The 20,421-nt window shown below is 40.8% G+C and overlaps 1 protein-coding gene across 1 annotated transcript; it reads left to right on the top strand.

The window, feature by feature from the left end:
• The first annotated feature begins 16,592 nt into the window (after nt 1-16,592).
• On the top strand, nt 16,593-18,124 carry LOC122004095 (protein SENSITIVE TO PROTON RHIZOTOXICITY 2-like). Its single transcript, XM_042559027.1, has one exon. The coding sequence runs from the start codon at nt 16,702-16,704 to the stop codon at nt 17,731-17,733; it is 1,032 nt and encodes a 343-aa protein (XP_042414961.1). The 5' UTR covers nt 16,593-16,701; the 3' UTR covers nt 17,734-18,124.
• The last annotated feature ends 2,297 nt before the right edge of the window (nt 18,125-20,421 follow it).

The following is a 20,421-nucleotide window of genomic DNA, read 5'->3' as shown; positions in this document are numbered from 1 at the left end:
TTAAGAGCACACACTTCCACAATAACTGAGATATTTGTTCCTTTATAAAGTCAGTATAAAAGAAATAACCTCAAATGGTCCTACTCAATACACTCTAAGTGTACTAGTGTAATTATATAGTCAAGATAAACTAATTCCTAATTATACTACGACCTTCCAATGGTTTGTTCCTTTCCATTTTGGTCGTGAGCTACTGTTTATAATTTATAAGGTACTGATAACATCATCTTCTATATGTGACACCACATACTATGTTATCTACAATATAAATTAATTGAACAACTACAACCAAATGTAGATAAATTGACCAAATGTGATTCTTTATTTAACATAAATGTTTACAAAAGCTTAGGCTTTCAGTATATACTCCAACAATCTCCCACTTATACTAATGACTAAGCTGCCATATCTTCTACCATATATCTGATTCCCATTCCCTCCACATGCCGATCGAAAGCTTTCGCCGGAAGGGCCTTAGTGAAAGGATCTGCCAGGTTATCCGCTGATGCAATCTTGGCGATGACAACTTCTCCTCGCTTCACAATATCTCGTATCAGGTGGTACTTGCGCTCTATATGTTTACTTGCCTTATGAGCTCGTGGTTCCTTCGAGTTTGCAACTGCACCGCTATTATCACAATAAATTGTGATGATTTTGGGCAAACCAGGAATCACATCTAAGTCCATTAGAAAGTTCCTGAGCCATACTGCTTCTTTAGCTGCCTCAGAGGCTGCTACATACTCAGCTTCCATGGTTGAGTCCGAAACGCATTTCTACTTAACACTCCTCCATGAAATGGCTCCACCTCCTAAAGTAAACACATAGCCTGATGTAGACTTACTGTTGTCCCTATCTGATTGGAAATCTGAATCCGTGTAACCCACAGGGAGCAAATCGTCTGCTTAGTAAACTAGCATATAATCTCTAGTCCTTCTCAGGTATTTTAGTATATGCTTTACCGCAGTCCAATGTCCTTGTCCAGGGTTACTCTGATATCTGCTGACCATGCCCACGGAAAAACAAATATCAGGTCTCGTGCATAGCATTGCATACATTAGGCTTCCTACAGCCGAGGCATAAGGAACTGCTTTCATGTCTTCTATCTCCTTTGATATCTTAGGAGACATCTCTTTAGATAGAGCTATTCCATGCCTAAAAGGTAAGAAACCTTTCTTGGAATCCTGCATGTTAAAACAAGCAAGGATTGTATCTATATATGAAGCTTGGGACAGACACAACATTCTTTTCTTGCGATTCCTTATTACTTTGATCCCAAGAATGTGTGCACACTCTCCTAAGTCCTTCATATCAAATTGTTTGGACAACCATACCCTTACGTCTGATAATACCTTGACATTGTTGCCAATTAACAAAATATCATATACGTATAGTACAAGAAATACCACCACGTTTCCGTTACACTTCTTATATACACAAGACTCATCCGGACTTTGAATAAATTCATATGACTGGATTACTTCATTAAACCGGATATTCCAAGATCTTGAAGCTTGTTTCAGTCCATAAATGGACCGTTGAGCTTGCACACTAGATGCTCTTTGCCTTTTTCAATGAACCCTTCTGGTTGCTTAATATGGATGTTCTCTTCAAGACTTCCATTAAGGAAAGCTGTCTTGACATCCATTTGCCAAATCTCATAATCCATATGAGCAGCAATGGATAAGAGTATCCGGATAGACTTAAGCATGGCTACCGGTGAAAAGGTTTCCTCATAATCGATTCCCTCTTTCTGAGTGTACCCTTTCGCAACAAGTCTAGCTTTGAAGGTTTCTACCTTCTCGTCTGTCCCTCTTTTCCTTTTGTAGATCCACTTGCATCCAACGGCTTTTACACCATCAGGTGGTTCTACAAGCTCCCAGACCTTATTAGAGTACATAGACTCTATTTCAGAATTCATCGTCTTTTGCCAAGATGCTGCATCTATATCTTGGAGTGCTTCGTCATATGTCCGGGGATCAGGTTCATGTTTACCCGGGATCAAGTCCGAAGACTCTCCTAAAAACATGAATCTCTCACGCTGCCTTACAACCCTCCCACTACGACGAGGCACTGTCTGTGGTTGTGTATCATGTGTGACACGTGTTGCAGTTTCTTGTGGTACTTCATCTTGTACTGTTGGTACTAAAGTAGACATGTCCTCTCTTAGTTCTTCTAAAACAACTTTACTACTAGACTAGTGATCCATTATATAGTTTTCTTCTAAAAACTGGGCATTGGTGCTAACAATGACCTTCTGGTCTTTAGGACTATAAAATAAACCTCCTTTCGTTCCTTTGGGATATCCCACAAACACTCGAACTTCTGTACGAGATTCTAACTTATCAGCATCTGGTTTCAGCACATGTGCTGGACTACCCCAAATCTGAATATGTCTTAGACTGGGTTTTCGCCTATTCCACAATTCTGTGGGAGTAGAAGAAACTGATTTAGAAGGTACTAAGTTCAGAACGTATACTGCTGTTTCCAGAGCATATCCCCAAAACGAATTTGGTAATTTTGAATAACTCATCATCGATCTAACCATCTCCATAAGAGTCCTATTCCTTCGTTCTGCTACACCATTCTGTTGGGGTGTTCCAGGTGCAGACAATTGGGATTAAATCCCGGCCTCTGATAAGTAATTCCTAAACTCTCCTAAGAGGTATTCACCACCACGATCAGATCGTAGTGTCTTGATACTTTTACCTAGTCGTTTCTCCACATCAGCCTTGTATTATTTGAACTTATCAAAGCACTCGGACTTGCGGCGCATTAGGTAAATGTATCCGTATCTTGAATAATCATCTATAAAAGTGACAAAATATTCAAAACCACCTCTTGCCTGGACAGACATAGGACCACACAAATCAGAATGAACCAATTCTAACACTTCTTTGGCTCTATACCCCTTGGCCTTAAACGACCTCTTGGTCATTTTACCTTCCAAGCAAGATTCACAAGTTGGAAAATTTTCCAACTCTAATGAACCCAAAAGTCCATCGGCTATTAACCTCTGAATCCTACTTAAGTTAATATGACCAAGCCTTAGATGCCAAAGATATGCTTGGTTCATTTCCGAAGGTTCTTTTCTCTTATTTGAGTTAGAAGATGAGTTATAAATTTTCATGTTTTGCTTTGTGGGAGAAATTGGATTTAAAATATATAAATTGCCAACTAATGTACCAGAACAGATAATCACTTTATTTCTCTTAATAACTACATTGTTACTAAAGGAAACTGAATATCCATCTAAAGACAGTTTAGAAACTGAAATTAAATTCTTTCTAAAACTGGGTACATAAAGACAATTTCTTAAAACCAAATTTTTATTTCTACTAAAAGATAAGTAGACGTCTCCCACTGCAACAGCTGCCACCTTAGTAGCATTTCCCATGTAGACGGTAATCTCTCCTTCAGATAGTCGTCGGGTTTCCTGGAACCCCTGTAAGGAATTGCAGACATGATCAGTGACTCCCGTATCTACACACCAGGTGCTGGTAGATAACACCGCTAAACATGTTTCAACAACTAGAGCATGAGATATACCTTTGTTGTTCTGATTCCTATAAGGACAGTCCGCCTTCTAATGCCCTGACTGCTTGCAGATGAAGCACTTGCCCTTCGGCTTCTTCATTCCAACTTTAGGTCCTGTACTCTGAGATTTATTCACTTTCTTTGCTGAACCAACTGGTTTCTTCTTCTTCTTTCCTTTATGCTTAGAAGTAGAACCATTTTCAACATAGTGAATATGAGAGTTGTGACGAAACAGTCCTTCTGCTGCCTGAAGTTCTGTCAGTAGTTCCGCCAATGAATATACCCTTTTGTTCATATTGTAATTCAGGCGGAATTGCTCAAAACTTCTAGGTAGTGTTTGGAGGATCATATCGATCTGGGTTTCCCCATCAATTTCTCCTCCAAGGATCTGTATCTCGTTTAGATAAGCCATCATCTTTAGGATATGATCCCTCACAGGAGTACCCTCTTGCATGATGGCTGTCATTATCTTTCTCATGGCTTCTTGTCTAGAAGCCCTATCCTGATGACCAAAGAGTTCCTTAAGATTGTTCATAATATCATAGGCTGTTGGTAAATCTTGATGCTGATGTTGCAATACATTTGACATTGAAGCCAAAATGTAACACCGCGCCATCTCATCTGCTTTTACCCATTTCCTATGATATTCAATCTCCTCTTGGGTAGATTCACCAGTAGGTGCTTCAGGACAAGGCTCAGTCAGTACAAATTTATAGCTTTCAGCAGTAAGGACAATGTCCAGGTTCCTTTTCCAATTTATGTAATTAGGTCCAGTAAGTCTATTTTGTTGAAGTATGATGGACAGTGGGTTGAAAGTCATCCTAAGAATTACAAATAACTTTTGGTCAGAACTCTAAATTTAGAATAATATTGATTCCTCAAACAATACTATTTTAAATTAACCAACACCTCAAACCACCGTGAATTTTGTATGCCATGATAGTGTGGACGTATACAAATTCAACATTTGTAAAAGGAGGGTTTTAACCCATTAATTTTATTATCTTGTCAACCTAACTTTTTGACAAATAAAATTAATAGTTAGTATCCTTTGGTCACACAAATAATAGCAGTGACTCCGATGGGGAGGATACTATTAGTTGTGCCTAAGTGTATACCATTACTTGACACTAAGTCCATTAATAAGATTGTGCCCCTTCCGATGGGGAAGATCACACGCTCTTGATTAACTTCCTATAGTCATCCCAAATGGAAGTTTGTTCTAGTGATCCACAAACAAGCTCATCCGATATGGAGGAAGGCACTCAGAGCCAACGCGCAAGCTTGTTTGCATCACTTATAAACCAGTAATGGAGACCATGTGTTTTACTTAAAAATCCCTCTCCCACTTAGTTATTTATAAATGAGGAATTTTAACTATGCTAGCCTACAAAACACGTATACTAACATACACACATAGCACAATATAAAAGGAATAAATAGAAAATCTAATTTTCAACTATTATGGCTTTTATCTATGGTTGTCCTCCGTGTGTTGTCATCCCAAGCTGCTGCCATATTTGGCCACCGCCACCGGGTCTAGCTGTCGCATCCATCTTGCTCCTTGTTCCGCTGCGCCTCTGGTCCTCAGAAGGTTCCACGCTTTGCAAGATTCGATCCGCGACATAAATAGAATTTTACAATTTTGATCCTATATTCCATAAAAAGAATGTACATGTATCTAGATCAAAAATAAAATCTTAATAAAACTAAATACAGCTCCTGCTGTATTTTATAATACAATCATGCACACACATATAAAAGCCCTTGACATGTCCAAGGGTCCAATCACACACATAAAACTATAAGCCATAATAGTTGGATCCTGCATCCACAAAGTTAGCACATCCTACTATTATCCTGCCTAAATTATATATGACATGTGCATAATTAAACTAATACCAAATACACTGAAACCTAGCTACACTACCAATTGTTGGTTGCTACTCGGAAAACCTAGAGGTTCCACTGTACAAAAATTTTGTACAAAGGTCGAACCTTTTCCTAGCTACCATGTGTTCTTTTAAATTAAATTTTGGATCTGCTGAACTTAACACGTTTGATCCAAAACTTAATCTATTCGTTCTTTTAGGTTTTGACTTGGGTCTCCTGCGGAACTTAACGCGTTCGACCCAAATCACCTTAAGTTATTAATTCCATTAAATATTAATTTCCATAATTGGTTCCCAGTACTGACGTGGTGAGGCACACGGCCTTCTTGGATATGGGAGCAACCACCACCGACTAGACAAAACCTTTTATAGAAAGCTAATATTTAATTTCCTAAAATAACTTTAGGTTAACCAAAAAGAACAATCAAATCACAAGGAAAAATAAAACAAAAGAACACAACATCGAAAAACATATTCGAAATACTAGAATCGTAAGCCTCTTGTATTTGGTATTATTTCCATAAATAACTAGTATGATGCGGAAAGGAAAAATTACTAGTTATATCTTCTAGAAAGACCTCTTGATCTTCTACCGTATTCCTCTTCTAACCTCGGACGTTGTGTGGGCAACGATCTTCCGAGATGAGAAACCACCAACCACCTTCTTCTCCTCCTAGCTAGGTTCGGCCACAACAAGGAAGCTTTACCAAGGATGAAGAACAAATCACCAACCAAGCTCCAAGGGATGCAAGCTTTCTTTCCTTCTTCTTCTTCTTCTCCAAGTAGTATCCGGCCTCCACAAGATCTCCAAGCAATAGGGATGATTCGGCCACCACAAAGAAGAAGAGAAGAAAAGAGGTTGGCCGGCCACAACACCGAGGAAAAGAGGAAGAGAAATAATAGAAGTTGTGTCTCATGAAGGCACCCCCTCCCCTTCTTTTATATTCCTTGGCCTTGGTAATTTAGGAAATTTAATTACAATAAAATTCCTTAATTTTCCTTGACATGAATTAATTAAGAAAAATTAAACAAAATTTCTTAAAACAACATGTCTTGGCCGGCCACATCAAAGAGAAGCAAATTAGACAAGTTTCAATCAACAAATTAAAACTTCCTTATTTGTCTTTGGAAATTTTAAAAAATAAAATTTCCCTTTATAATCCCTTCATGGTTGATAAAAAGAAATTTCTATAATTTTAATTTTTCAACATGTGAATAATTTTTAAAGAGAAAATAAAATATTTTTCCAATCTACAAATAAGGAAAGAGATTTAATCTTTTTCTTTAATCTTTTGTAGATCCTTTTCGAGAGAGATATTTTAATTTTAATTCTCTTATATCTTCCACATAATAAAAATTAAAATTAAAATTCTTTTTAATTTAATTATGGTCGGCCCCTCTAGCTTGGGTTCAAGCTAGGGCCGACCACCCTAAACCATGCTTAGGCCGGCCCTAGCTTGATTCCAAGCTATCTTGGCTGGCCCCCTTTAGGTGGGTATAGTACTCTATAAATAAGAGGCTACGATAGGGACCGAGAGGAGGAATTGGTTTTGGTCTCCCGATAAAATTAAGCATCCCGTGTTCGCCCCGAACACATAACTTAATTTTATCAATAATAATTCATTCCACTAGAGAACTATTATTGAACTACCGTACCAATCCCAAATTACATTTTTGGGCTCCTTCTTATTATGAGTGTGTTAGCCTCCCTGTGTTTAAGATATCGAATGTCCACTAATTAAGTGAGTTACTGACAACTCATTTAATTAATATCTTAGTCCAAGAGTAGTACCACTCAACCTTATCGTCATGTCGGACTAAGTCCACCTGCAGGGTTTAACATGACAATCCTTATGAGCTCCTCTTGGGGACATTATCAACCTAGTATCTCTAGGACACAGTTTCCTTCTATAATCAACAACACACACTATAAGTGATATCATTTCCCAACTTATCGGGTTTATTGATTCATCAAACTAAATCTCACCCATTGATAAATTAAAGAAATAAATATCAAATATATGTGCTTGTTATTATATTAGGATTAAGAGCACACACTTCCATAATAACTGAGATATTTGTTCCTTTATAAAGTCAGTATAAAAGAAATAACCTCAAATGGTCCTACTCAATACTCTCTAAGTGTACTAGTGTAATTATATAGTCAAGATAAACTAATTCCTAATTACACTACGACCTTCCAATAGTTTGTTCCTTTCCATTTTGGTCGTGAGCTACTGTTTATAATTTATAAGATACTGATAACATCATCTTCTATATATGACACCACATACTATGTTATCTATAATATAAATTAATTGAACAACTACAACCAAATGTAGATAAATTGACCAAATGTGATTCTTTATTTAATATAAAAGTTTACAAAAGCTTAGGCTTTCAGTATACACTCCAACAGAAAGTGAATTTCTAAGAGTAATCTACTTAAAAGTATTGGTATAATCGATATTTGGTCAATGTTGACTAGGTTACCAAACTTGAGTTGACTCGAGTTTAGTTTTGATATTTAATCAATAATTGGTTAAGTGAGATATCAAGTAAGTTAAGGTTGACTAGATACTTATCATTCAATAAATATGTTTGTTGACTAGAATGAAGAGTTAAGTAGTTCAAGATTGACCGGATACTTGATGGAGGAAAAGACCAAATAAGTTATGGTTGACTGGACATCGACGGTTAGAAATTTAATAGGGAGTTGACAAGAGGAAAGTCAAAGTGGATCACGATTGATTAAATGTTTGGCAGTTGGAAGACAAATAGGGAATTGGTATGATGCATGAAGTCTAAATGGATTAAGATTGACTGAACACTTGACAATGAGGAAAATTCAAACATATCATGAATAATGAAATGATTGGCACTAGAAAATGAAGTTTTAACAAGTCAAGGTTAATTGGATGTCAAGCAATGGTAAAGTCTCGACAGGTCAAGGATGATTGAATACTAATTAAAGGAAGTCCTAGCAACTCAAGATTGACTAGATGCTAGACAATGAAAAGTTCTGATAGGTCACAGTTACTAGATTCTAGGCAAATAAAGTCATGGTAGGTTGAGGTCAATTAGAAATGAGGTAAGATGAGAATTCAACTTTGGTAAGGCTGAAACAGGAGTATTAGTCAATTGATATGTATCAATCAACCGATAGAACCTGAACTTTGAAATTAGGATTTGAGAAGTGTTTTAGAGTTTACTATAATATTTTTGCGGTTTGCTATGGTGTTTAATGCTTACTATAGTGTTTTTTGGGGTTTACTGTAGTGTTTGGGGTTGCTATAGTGTTTAGGATTTTTGCTATCGTAATAATCGATCGATGATTAGTGCAATTGACTGTTACTATAGCAAATAGAACATTAATCAACTCGATTAATGTCGATCAATCTAGTTGAGTAGTTAACTATTGGGTTATTATAGCAAATAAAAAGTTAGGAAATTGATCGATCAACTCGATTGATGATGATGATTAGTTGAGTTGGGTAGTCGACTCATGTTCTGAACTCTACTAGAGACTCGACTTATTGTCTATCAATCGATTAATGAGTTTGGACAATCAACTGATGATACTATAGTAGCGAACACAAGATTTCTGAGTAGCTACAACACTTAGCTATTTGAGCATCAATCGATTGGTGAATAATTATAGTAGACTAATGGTGGTCAAATTGAGTTAGTAAGTGTCGTTCTGTAAGTGCAATGGTTAGATTTAATGGAAAAATTAACTAATGGTAACGAGGAGTCGATTGATAGACTAGAGTGAGAATGCTTCAGAGTAAGATGATTGAGTACTAGATTGCTAAGATGAGGGAGAGGGTCGATTTGATGATACAGGTGTTGGGGTTGCAAGGTTGCAAACATAGTCTCATATTGAAAACACATGGAAAAGATCATAGGTTTATAAGAGAAAGATATCTCCATTGGCATGAGGCCTTTTGGGGAGAGCCCAAGATATCTCCATTGACAAGGGCGATGGAAGCTCCAGAAGGCAAGACGTGAAGGATGGGGAGGCATCCGAAGGACGCAAGGCTGATGGAGGAGGCTAGAAGGCTAGGTCTAGGTTGGTCGGGCGAGAACGAGTGCTGAGTGAATGTACTCGAGGTAAAATCCTAGAATTAGGGTTTACTGTAGCGTACTGTAGCGTTACTGTAGCAGTCGACTGGTGACTGTAGCAGTCGACTGGTGCACTGTAGAGAGCCGTTGGGATGACACCAGTCGACTGGTGCAAGGACCAGTCGACTGGTAACGGTCAAATCAGCTTACTGATTTGTTCCAAGCTCTAGAAGAAGGAGCTTGGGATGACCGACCAAGGTGACGAAATTAGACTTGGTTAAAGCCTAATTAGTAGTCACCAAAGTGCTCAAGGATCTCTTGTGTCCAAGTGTTCTTGGTTGAAGTTGTGGTGAGATTTCTCCACCCACAAGGAGCGGTTTGAGCTAGCCGGAGTTTCCGGGGACTAATCCACCGACGGATTGAGAGATCGTCCACCTTACGGACAACCGTGGAGTAGGAGCATCATCTCCGAACCACGTTACATCGACGTGCATTGGTTTGCTTGTTCTTTTCTTTATCTTTAGCTTTCGTATTCGTAATTTGTATTGTATTATTCCGCTTGCGCACTAACGAGTACGTAGGAAGCCATCGATTTGGGTGAGACGCTATTCACCCCTCTATAGCGGCACATCGGTCCCAACAAGTGGTATCAGAGCCCGGACTGCCAGAAGGATTAACCGCCGACTGTGCACAAGAGCTATGGTCTGATTGAACCATGTGAGTACAATATTGACCTCGAACAAAGAAAGTGGGGGCTCCTATGTTCGGATCAAGAGGACCAGACACCAGGCAGGAAGTCCTAGTAGGTCGGGTGGACCGAGGGGCAGGAAGTCCTAGTTGCGACTAGGCAAGGAAGTCCTAGTAGGTCGGGTAGACCGAGGGGCAGGAAGATCTGGTGGGTCAAGGATCGGACGTGGGAAGCCCATGGTCCTTTGTTTGAGGGGGGGATTGTTGGGGTTGTAAGGTTGCAAACATAGTCCCATATTGAAAACACATGGAAAAGATCATAGGTTTATAAGAGAAAGATATCTCCATTGGCATGAGGCCTTTTGGGGAGAGCCCAAGAGCAAAGTCATGAGGGCTTAGACCCAAAGTGGACAATATCATGCTATTGTGGAGATATCTAAATTCTTTTCGATCCTACAACAGGTCCTCCTAAAAAATTTGAATAATATCTTTTATAATAATTTTGAGCATAATGACCATAATTGAAGCAAATTTGATAGTGTTCTCGACCTCGACCTCGACATCGACCTCAACTTTGGCTTTTGAAACCTCCAATATGATCTCTTCGATATTTTTTATCGTTTTCAAAAGTATGTGCGTTATTTTGATCGTAAAATATTCTCCCTTTATTCTGATTGGAGAGGAAAGTATCAATCACTTCATTGTCATCTTATTTCTTCTAGTATCCTCATTGAGTCTGTTGTCTTCATACTCCTGAACAAACTGAATCTACCCAGAGAAAGCATCGTCATGTGGTTGAAACTGCCTTAGATCTTCTTAATCATGTCTCAGTTCCACTTAAATTTTGGGATGACGTCATCCAAACCACAGTATATATTATCAATCGTTTATCCACTCCATTACTTCAAAACAAGTGTCCCTTGGAAAGACTTCATAACCGTTCTCTAAATTACTCTTTCTTTCGAATCTTTGGTTTCTTTCAGATCCTTTAAACTAACTTTTCTAGGGCCATGTATCGGGACTCGACCCCTTTCAATAAGTGGCTGAAGAAGTACACTGGCTGTTGTACATCATCTTGCTCTTTTACCAACACCGCCCCCATGGCCTCAGACGTGGCTGATAGATATACCTAGAGCGGTTCTCCGGCAATAGGCTTAAACAGAGAAGGTAAGGCTTTCAGATGCTTCTTTAGTTCCTCAAAAGATTTGCTGCATTCTTCATCCCATTGAAACTTAGCAGTCCTTTTGAGCACCTTGAAGAAAGGCGGTACTCGATCTACAGACCTGGATATAAACCTAGATAGGGTAGTTATCCTGCCCACCAACTTCTACGCTTCCTTCAGGTTCCTCGCACCTGCATGTCTCGAAGTGCCTGAACCTTCTCCGGGTTAGCCTCAATTCCTCGCTCGGTAACGAGGTATCCCAGGAATCCCCATTGAGCTCCAAACAGGCACTTTAAGAGATTCAATTTCAACCCACATTGCCACAGCGTACCGCAAGTCTCCTCTATATCAGAAATCAAATTTTCGGCCAGGGTGGATTTGATGAGGATGCCGTTCACATAGACCTCCACATTCCGCCCTATCTATTTTCAGAAGATCTTATCCATCATCCTTTGGTAGGTAGCTCCAACATTTCGCAATCCAAAAGGTATAACGGTGTAACAGAAAGTATCATCTGGCATGATGAAGCTAACCTTCTCCTGATCTTCCTGTGCCAAAGGGATTTGGTGGTATCCTTGATAAGCGTCGAACATGCAAATCCTTTCACAACCCAAAGTCGAGTCTACTATATGATCAATGCTGGGTAGCGGGTAGCAGTCTTTGGGGCAGGCACGGTTGAGGTCTCGGAAGTTGATGCAGACGCTTCACTTATTGTTGAGTTTAGACACCAGGACCACATTAAAGAGCTAGGACGGGAATTGTACTTCTCTAATGTGTCATGCTTTTATGAACTGGTCCACCTAAGCTCGAATGATCTTATTCTGCTCGGTCGATAAGTTCCGCTCCTTCTGCTTGATCGGTCAGGAATCAGGTAGAATATATAGTTTGTGTTCAACCACCTCGGGCTTGACTCCAGGTAGCTCTTCAGGGGACCAAGCGAAGACATCCCTATTGCGAGTCAAGCATTTGACCAGATATGTCTTCATCTTGATAGGCAGGTCGCTTGATATGCGGGTGAGGCTTTTCGGATGCTCGAGATACAGATGGACCTCCTCCCAGGGGATGAGCTCCTCTACTATAGGCAGAGGTTCCTCTTGGATGACATGGATCCTGCCATCCTAGGTTCTCTGAGCCTTACGGGCCTCCATTTTCACCATGTCAATATAATACCTGCGAGAGACCAATTGCTCACATTTGACTTCCCTGACCTGGTCTCTCACAGGGAATTTAATCTTTTGATGGAAAGTGGAGACTGTCGCCCGGAACTCATGTAGTGCCGGTCTCCCCAAGATAATGTTGTACGAGGATGGTGCATCCACTACTATGAAAGTACTTCTCCGGGTTCTCACCAGGGGCTCGCTACCCAATTATATGACTAGCTTGATTTGGCCCATGGGTCTTACTTCATTGCCGGTAAAGCTGTATAATAAAGTGGCTACGGACTGGAGCTCACTAGCGTCGATTTGCATGCCCTCAAATGCACTCTTGAACAACACGTTGACAGAGCTTCTGGTATCTATGAAAACTCTGGCCACGCGACTGTTGGCTGTGATGACTTTGATTATTAGGCATCATTATGAGGGAGCTCCAACCCCTCCAGGTCTTGGATCCCAAAACTAATTAGGGGCCCAATAGCTTGCTCTCGGCTGCATCCTACAGCGTGTATTTCCAGGCAACGCTTATGAGATTTCCGAGCCCTAGCAGAATCTCTATCTGTGGGCCCCCTGTAGATCATGCTGATTTCTCGGATGGCTGCATTTCCCCTATTCTCGTCCTCCAGGGATTCCCCTGGCTCCTTGCCATGGCCTGGCTACTGGCTTCTTGGCCTTGCGTTGTCGAGCGGGGGCTTACTTGACTGACCTACCGCGACCTGCTGGCTAGCCATCAACCTCTGAAGTTTGGGCGCAATCTCAGGTGGAGGCAAGTTTAGTTCAGCAGCGCGCCGCGAGTCACGGGCGAACTGGAAGCAGTCCCTAGTGGCATGAGTGTGGGACCTGTGGTAAGTACAATAACATGGTTCCCACTGATCGGGCCTTGGGGCTTGGATAGCTGCCACACGTTGGGCCATCCTGGAATCCTGACCGGGCGGGAATTGTGGTCGTGCATCCTAGGCGCATGGAAGAGGCTGAGCTGGCGGTTGGGGTGGCCTCTTCTCCGATTTGTTGGCTGGAGCAGGCACTTTGTCCGCTTTCCGCCGAGCCGCCTGGGTTTCTTCCACATTGATGTAACTGGCGGCCTTCCCTAGCATCTCATCGAAGTTCTTCATGAGCTCTCGGATAAGAGCTCGGAAGAACTCCCCTTCTACCAAATCATGGGAGAAGGCGCTCATTAATATTTCAGAGGTAGCGGACGGGAAGTTTTAGGTTACCTGGTTGAAGCGTTTGATATAACTTCTCAAGGGCTCGATAAACCCTTACTTGAGGCGAAGAGATAGTGATCTGTCCTCTAATACTTCCTACTGCTGGTGAAATGACCCAAGAAAACAATCTTGAAGTCATGGAAGCAAGCGCTGGACCCATTCGGCAATCCATCGAACCATTTTGTGTTGAACCGGACAGAGTGTTCAAGAACACTCGACACTTGATGGTGTCGCTGTATTGGTGCAACAACGCAACGTTCTGAAATTTTCGGAGATGATCCTTTGGATCCTTGCTACCCTCATATTCTCCTATAGTTGGGGGCTTGTACCCCTTCTCTAGCTTCTCCTCGAGTACCCTTAGAGAGAAGGACACTTGCTCCTCCCCCCGGGGCTCCTCCCTGAAGATTATGGCCTCCCCTTTCTTTGAGTCATTGGGCGGGGAACTTTCAGCCATGGAGGCCTGCGGTTGCTCTTCCTTATTATAACAGTCAGGATCCTTGTGGTAATGGTCCGGGCCAGGTTCCCGATAGAAGGTTGGGGGGGAACTCCTCGGGCTATTTCCTCTTAGATCATCTATCCGAGATGTGAGTAGGGTGCTTGGAAATTGCAGGCATCTTGTACGGTCGCAAAGCAGTGGTCTATTTTTTGTAAGCTGCCCACCTCTTGGCCTCCTTGAACAGTTCGTATCCCCCTGCCGTCATGGTCACATTGATTCTCCCGGTCTCCTCCATCTTCACGCTCCAGAACAGGTGAAGGAAGTTCCCACAGACAGTGCCAAATTAATCCTGTCCGGAATCTAAGCCAGACGAAGGCCGGTTGAGCTGTCGCTGGTGTTGATGGAGAGGCGACTACGACACCCTTATCGTACGTGCCCCGGAGAACGAACCCCCACGTGGCGTTGAAGGACGACAATAATTAAGTCGGCGGTACTTGAGCTCTGTGCGCACTCAGACAAACACACGGAACGTTAGAAGCCAGAAACTAAGGAAAAAGTCCCCGAAGCAGGCCCTCCGACGCTCAAGTTAGATTCTTTTTCCCTAGAAGAACAGTGTACGAAGGAAAAAGAAAAGTAGAAGACAAGTGTGAATGTACGAGAGAGTGTACCTGCTCAAGGGAGAATACCTCCCTTTTTATATGACAGTGTGTACCTATGGAGCCTGATCGATGTCATGGAATGTTGGGTGTCAGGACATGTCTGGTGATGGAGGACGCGTGACACCCTTTTGTGGATTGGAAGAAGGTTCCAATCGCAAATGACTGTAGACTATTGGAATATTCCCTGACATGCAGCAGTTATTCTCTGATAGACGATTGTGATTCCTTGACCTTATTGTCGTGTAGCGTCTTCTGTCCTGCCCGGATATGACTAGGGCAGCTCAGTATGATCAGGACGATTCCCTGACCTTGTTATTGTGTAGCGTCTTCTGTCTCGCCTGGGTATGACTAGAGCAGCTCAGTATAATCGGGAGTTGGCCTACTAAGAGAACTAGACTTGGAAATAATCGAGCTGTGAAAACCTGACTAGTTAGAGCTTGTCAGGTCTCACCCCGATTGCACATCCTGATCCAGATCTGGGATCTTGATCTGTAAGCAGTCGACCGGGTATTATGCGTCTGACGACACTAGACGGTCCTATCTCTTCTTTTCCTAACTACTGACTGCCACGTCATCCTGACTGTTGACTGCCAAATCCTCCTTAGGGTGCGTTTGGTTCAGGGTTATTCTTGATAACCTTGGTTATCCATCCAAGGTTATCAACAAAAACCTTGTTTGGTTTAGGTATTCGATGATTTCCAAGTAATGTTCCATGTCCGACACGTCAGCAAAAGGGTCATGCAACCCGGAATCGGAAAACCTCAGAAAACTAAGGTTTTTGTTGATTCCGGGGTTAACGAATTTTTTTTACCAAAAATACCCTTCGATAAGAAAAAACATGAAAAAAAAGAGAAAAAATGTAAAAAAATATTTAAAAATGTAAAAAAAATAAAAAAATGTTTTAAAAAATTTAAAAATTTATTTTTTTTAAATAAATAATTTAAAAAAATAAAAAAAATTTAAAATAAAAAATAAAATTTTTAAAAATGTTAAAAAAATTAAAAAATTTAAAATTTTAAAAAATTATAAAAATTTAAATTTTTTTAAAAATTTCAAAAATTTAAAAAAATTTTAAAAAAAAATTAAAATAAAATAAATAAATAAAATTTAAAAAATAAAAAATGTAAAAAAATATAAATATAAATAATATAAAAATATAAAAACATTAAAAAATAAAAAAACACATACAAAAGTAAAAAAATATACAGGAAAAAGAAAAGTAAAAAAATATTAAAAAATAAATAAATAATAATAATAATATTATGTATAGTTGGTTTTGTAACTGAGGGTAATACGGTAAAATGTTAAACTAGGGTATTCATTAAAACTTTCAAACAAACAAGTTTTTGTTGCATTACCTAAGTTGAACCAAACAACATTTGATTATGTTTTGTTCCCTATAACCTTGGTTATGTGATTACCTGATAATCACATAACCAAAGTTATACATGATGACTTGAACCAAACGCACCCTTACTGTTGACTGTTACATTCTTTTAATTTTTGACCGTCACATCTCTTTGACTTCTGATGATATACCTTATTATTATGTACCGTATCAACTATCATCTCTGCCATAATACTAGGATCATTTATTATTTCCCGTATCAGTGAGAAAAAAAAGGAACTAGTTGAAGGTGATAAATAGATATTATGAAGAGATATGAAGATGTGAAAATATTATAGTAGATTAAGTGGAGTCTCCATTTGGGATTGGTTTCACTTGAGGGAGGTTCAAGTAGGGATGTTCTCAAGTGCTTCTCAAGTTGACTTCATTACTTAATTAATCAACATTTTTTCTTATTCATTTCTTTAATCCAAATCCCTCTTCTCTCCTCTCCGATCTCCATCCTCAGAACCACCAAAATCTCTCGATCTTGATCAACAGTCACCTCGATCTCGGCGTCATGGTGGCTTTTTACCGGCAGGATGATCCCCTGTATGGGCTCATGCACATGTTCGAAGGCGTGGAGGACTTGTTCTTTCATCCCTCAGTTGTCGGCTCCGGCGGCGGCGCCGCCTTGCCGACGGAATCCGGTGGCAACGCGCAGGCGCAGCTGCTGTACAACACCGCGGTGCTCAAGGAGAAGGTCAAGCAAGTGCAGTCCCTCGTCAGCCTCGTCGTCGAGCCGGAGAACCTTCACGACGGAGCCACCGCCTGCGGGGGCCTCGCCATGGTGGCCTCCGACGCGCGCGACCTGGTTCAAGAAATCGTCGACGCCGCCTCCTCCATCCTGCACGCGTTTCAGCACTTGGAGGCTGCCTTGCCGCCGGAGCCCTCCAAGAACGAGGTGGTATCGTCGCCGCCGGCGATGGCTGCGGCTGCGGCCGCTGCTGCTCCTGAGAACTATACTTGCTCTAATGCGACTCTGGAAACTCTAATCTTCGAGTCCATGGAAGACGGCGGCGAGGAGAAGGCGGCGTGGGAGATAGTGGAGGTGGAGGCGGCGGACTTGCTGGCCAAGTACACGCACTACTGCCACATCTGCGGGAAGGGGTTCAAGCGCGAGGCGAACCTGAGGATGCACATGAGGGCGCACGGCGACGAGTACAAGAGCCACGCGGCGCTGTCCAACCCGGCGAAGGAGCCACCGCCGTCTCCGGCGGCGGCGGCTGGAGCAGGACAGATGATAAAGTACTCTTGCCCGCAGGAAGGTTGCCGGTGGAACCGGAAGCACGCCAAGTTCCAGCCGCTGAAGTCGATGATCTGCGTGAAGAACCACTACAAGCGGAGCCACTGCCCGAAGATGTACGTCTGCAACCGGTGCAACTGCAAGCAGTTCGCCGTGCTGTCGGACCTGCGCACGCACGAGAAGCACTGCGGCGACCTCAAGTGGATGTGCTCCTGCGGCACCAGCTTCTCCCGCAAGGACAAGCTCATGGGCCACGTCGCCCTCTTCGCCGGCCACACCCCCGCCGGCAACTGCTTCACCAAGTGATCACCTCTGCAATCGCCGGTCGACCAGTGGAAAAGCATGCACAAGTAATAATTAGGGTTTCTCTGTATTTCTATTTCTGAACAGTTCAAGTTGATGGTGTTTTGATTAATTAACCCTGCAAGAAGAATCAAGGAATTATAAGCACTCTCGAAGCATTCCGCTCATAAAATGCGGATCAGAAGATGGGTCATAATGCTAGAAAGCGATGACTCCACGTGTAAAATAAATAGGAGTCATCACTCTCCACCAATAATGAACAGTGGTTCATCCTCTAATCTACATTTTGCAGATTAAAGGATCCACACTCATCTTGAAGAACCCTTCCCCTTCTTTCAACTAACACATTTTGTATACATCTTTCTTAATATGAGTGGAGTGTGGTTAAATTAAATTTAAGCTGATGTAAAAATAATAATTATAAATTAAATCGAGACGATTGAATGAAGTAAAGACATAATGTAGTTTGTCCTAAACCACCTACTTTAAGCCCAAGGGAGATTCTTGTTTGGAGAATAGTCTATTCTTGTATATCTTACCTGAGTTTTACAATTATAGAAATTGATTTCATAACCGGAATCAGACTCAATGGTGCTATTTTATAAATACTCTCTCATGGATTTATTGATATTGTACATTTTTTTACTTGAGGGGATTGACTTGTGATAGAATAAGTCTTGTTTATCTCGATGAAATGGACACAGTTAGATAAAACTGATCTCAATTGTTCATTGATTTGGGAGGAGGATGCTGATCCTGTCCGAACCAGGAGTCAACGGACGCTGGGGATGTGGCACTTCCTGTTGGATCCTCGAGTGCTCCGGCGAACCTGCAACAAAACCGAGCCGGGGGGGGGGTATCCCGACGACGGCCCTCCGACGCTCAAGTCAGGCGAAGGAATAAGAAAGTGGCTTAGAGAATGTAGACTTGTGTGTACCTCCGGTTGAAGAAGTGGAGGCCTTATATAGACCTCTCGAAGGAGCCTGAGCACACCAATCGAAGCAATCACCTGCTTTCGACCATGCCTAGGTGTGGGCCTGTCAGAAGGGCATCCATAAGACCATACTGCTACTGTATCAACCTTTCCGTGACGTGATGGTGGGGCCTTTAATAGTGCCATCTTGCGTACAGTCTAATCATCATGCCTTTGCTGACATAGCATATCCCGAGCCAAGCGAATAGGCCGCTCGACTAACCACTGTTCCCTCGCCACGATTCCGGCCGAGCGGACACCTCCGCTCGGCCATTCTGTCCTCGGCCGAGCGGACACCTCCGCTCGACCACTCAGCTCCGGTTCTTCTGCTTTGGCGTCGGAAACTCAAACATTTGGCTGGGTAATCTCTGGTTCCGCTCAGACGGGACCCCATCTGTGGGTCCCTCATTCTTACCGCCGGATCAAATGCCTATAAATAGCTTTCTCCCTATCACTTGTAAATCATCCTAAGAATAATAAATTTTCTTTGTTATTAATCTCTCTTAGCTTTTTTTTTTCCCATTGTGACAATTTGGCTTATTAATATTGAATCAAAAATTAATTTATTTAATTAATGTATTGTTTTCCACTGTAAAGTTGCTATTATGGAACTCTTTTAAATTCATGACAAACTACCCTTTAAAATAAAGAGTTGTTTGTACTTTTAGTTCAATTTGTTTCCACTCTTATTGTATTTCTTGATAGAATATATATAGTTTATGCACTTCATAAATAATTTTCAAACAAGAATATAAGTGTTCTTGCTTAGTTTAATTGGATTTTTCAAGTTTAACTAGATGTGTTTATTTAGTTGAAGAAAATACCATCATTTTAAAATAATTGTGACACTATATATAATATAGATGTCTTTGTTTAGTTGAAGTAGGTATATTTATTTAAATAAGACAACTACCTTTTTAATTAAGAAGGCGATTTGTTTTATAGATAATTTTCACTCTAGAATAGATTTTCTTTTGTTTACTTGAAATAGGTATCTTCATTTTATTAATCTTAATTTAGATGCCTTCATTTAGTTCAAGAAAACAGTTTGTCACCAACATATAGGTGTTCTTCATTTAGTTGCATGAGGTTCGTCTCTTGTTTATCTAAAGTAGAAGCCTTTATTAAGTTAAAGTAATATATCAATCTTTATTTTGTAAATAATTTTCACACAAAAATATAGGTGCCTTCCTTTAGTTAAAATATGTACCTTTCTTTCATAAACATTTATTAGGATCAATGTAAAATATAGTTTGGCACATCCATCTAAAGGGGTATAGATGAATAAGTAGAACCCTAAATACAAATTGTTAGTTGCGCAAGAGTGCTTATATATGCGCGATTGTTGTGTCGAGTATAGAGAAGTAGCAATTACACACACAAAAAAAAAACAAATACAACACAATGAAAGACCCCAACTCCTAATTCACAGTCTATTAATGCATTTGGTGTGTCACCCTCAAATGTCTAGTGATAATTGTTTTTCACAAGGGGCAAATGAGCAAACCTCTTATAATCACAACATTGGGATAATTACAATATTCTCTCCTCTTAAGTAAAAATAAAATATAAAAGTTATATGAGATGAGATGAGACTACCAAGGACTTGTGTTGAAGCCTTAAACTTTAATTCCAAGCCCTTTGATAGCTTTGAGCACTTTTTTCACAAGGGAAAGAAGAGTACCTTAGTGATTGATTTTTCTTTTAGTCAACTGCTT

Source organism: Zingiber officinale, chromosome 7B (genome assembly GCF_018446385.1).
Source record: "Zingiber officinale cultivar Zhangliang chromosome 7B, Zo_v1.1, whole genome shotgun sequence".
NCBI classification, from domain to species: domain Eukaryota; kingdom Viridiplantae; phylum Streptophyta; class Magnoliopsida; order Zingiberales; family Zingiberaceae; genus Zingiber; species Zingiber officinale.
This window is presented reverse-complemented; position numbering and strand designations above follow the sequence as displayed.

Coding starts and splice junctions, on each gene's coding strand:
- LOC122004095 (XM_042559027.1), top strand. CDS start 16,702: ATGGTGGCTTTTTACCGGCAGGATGATCCCCTGTATGGGCTCATGCAC.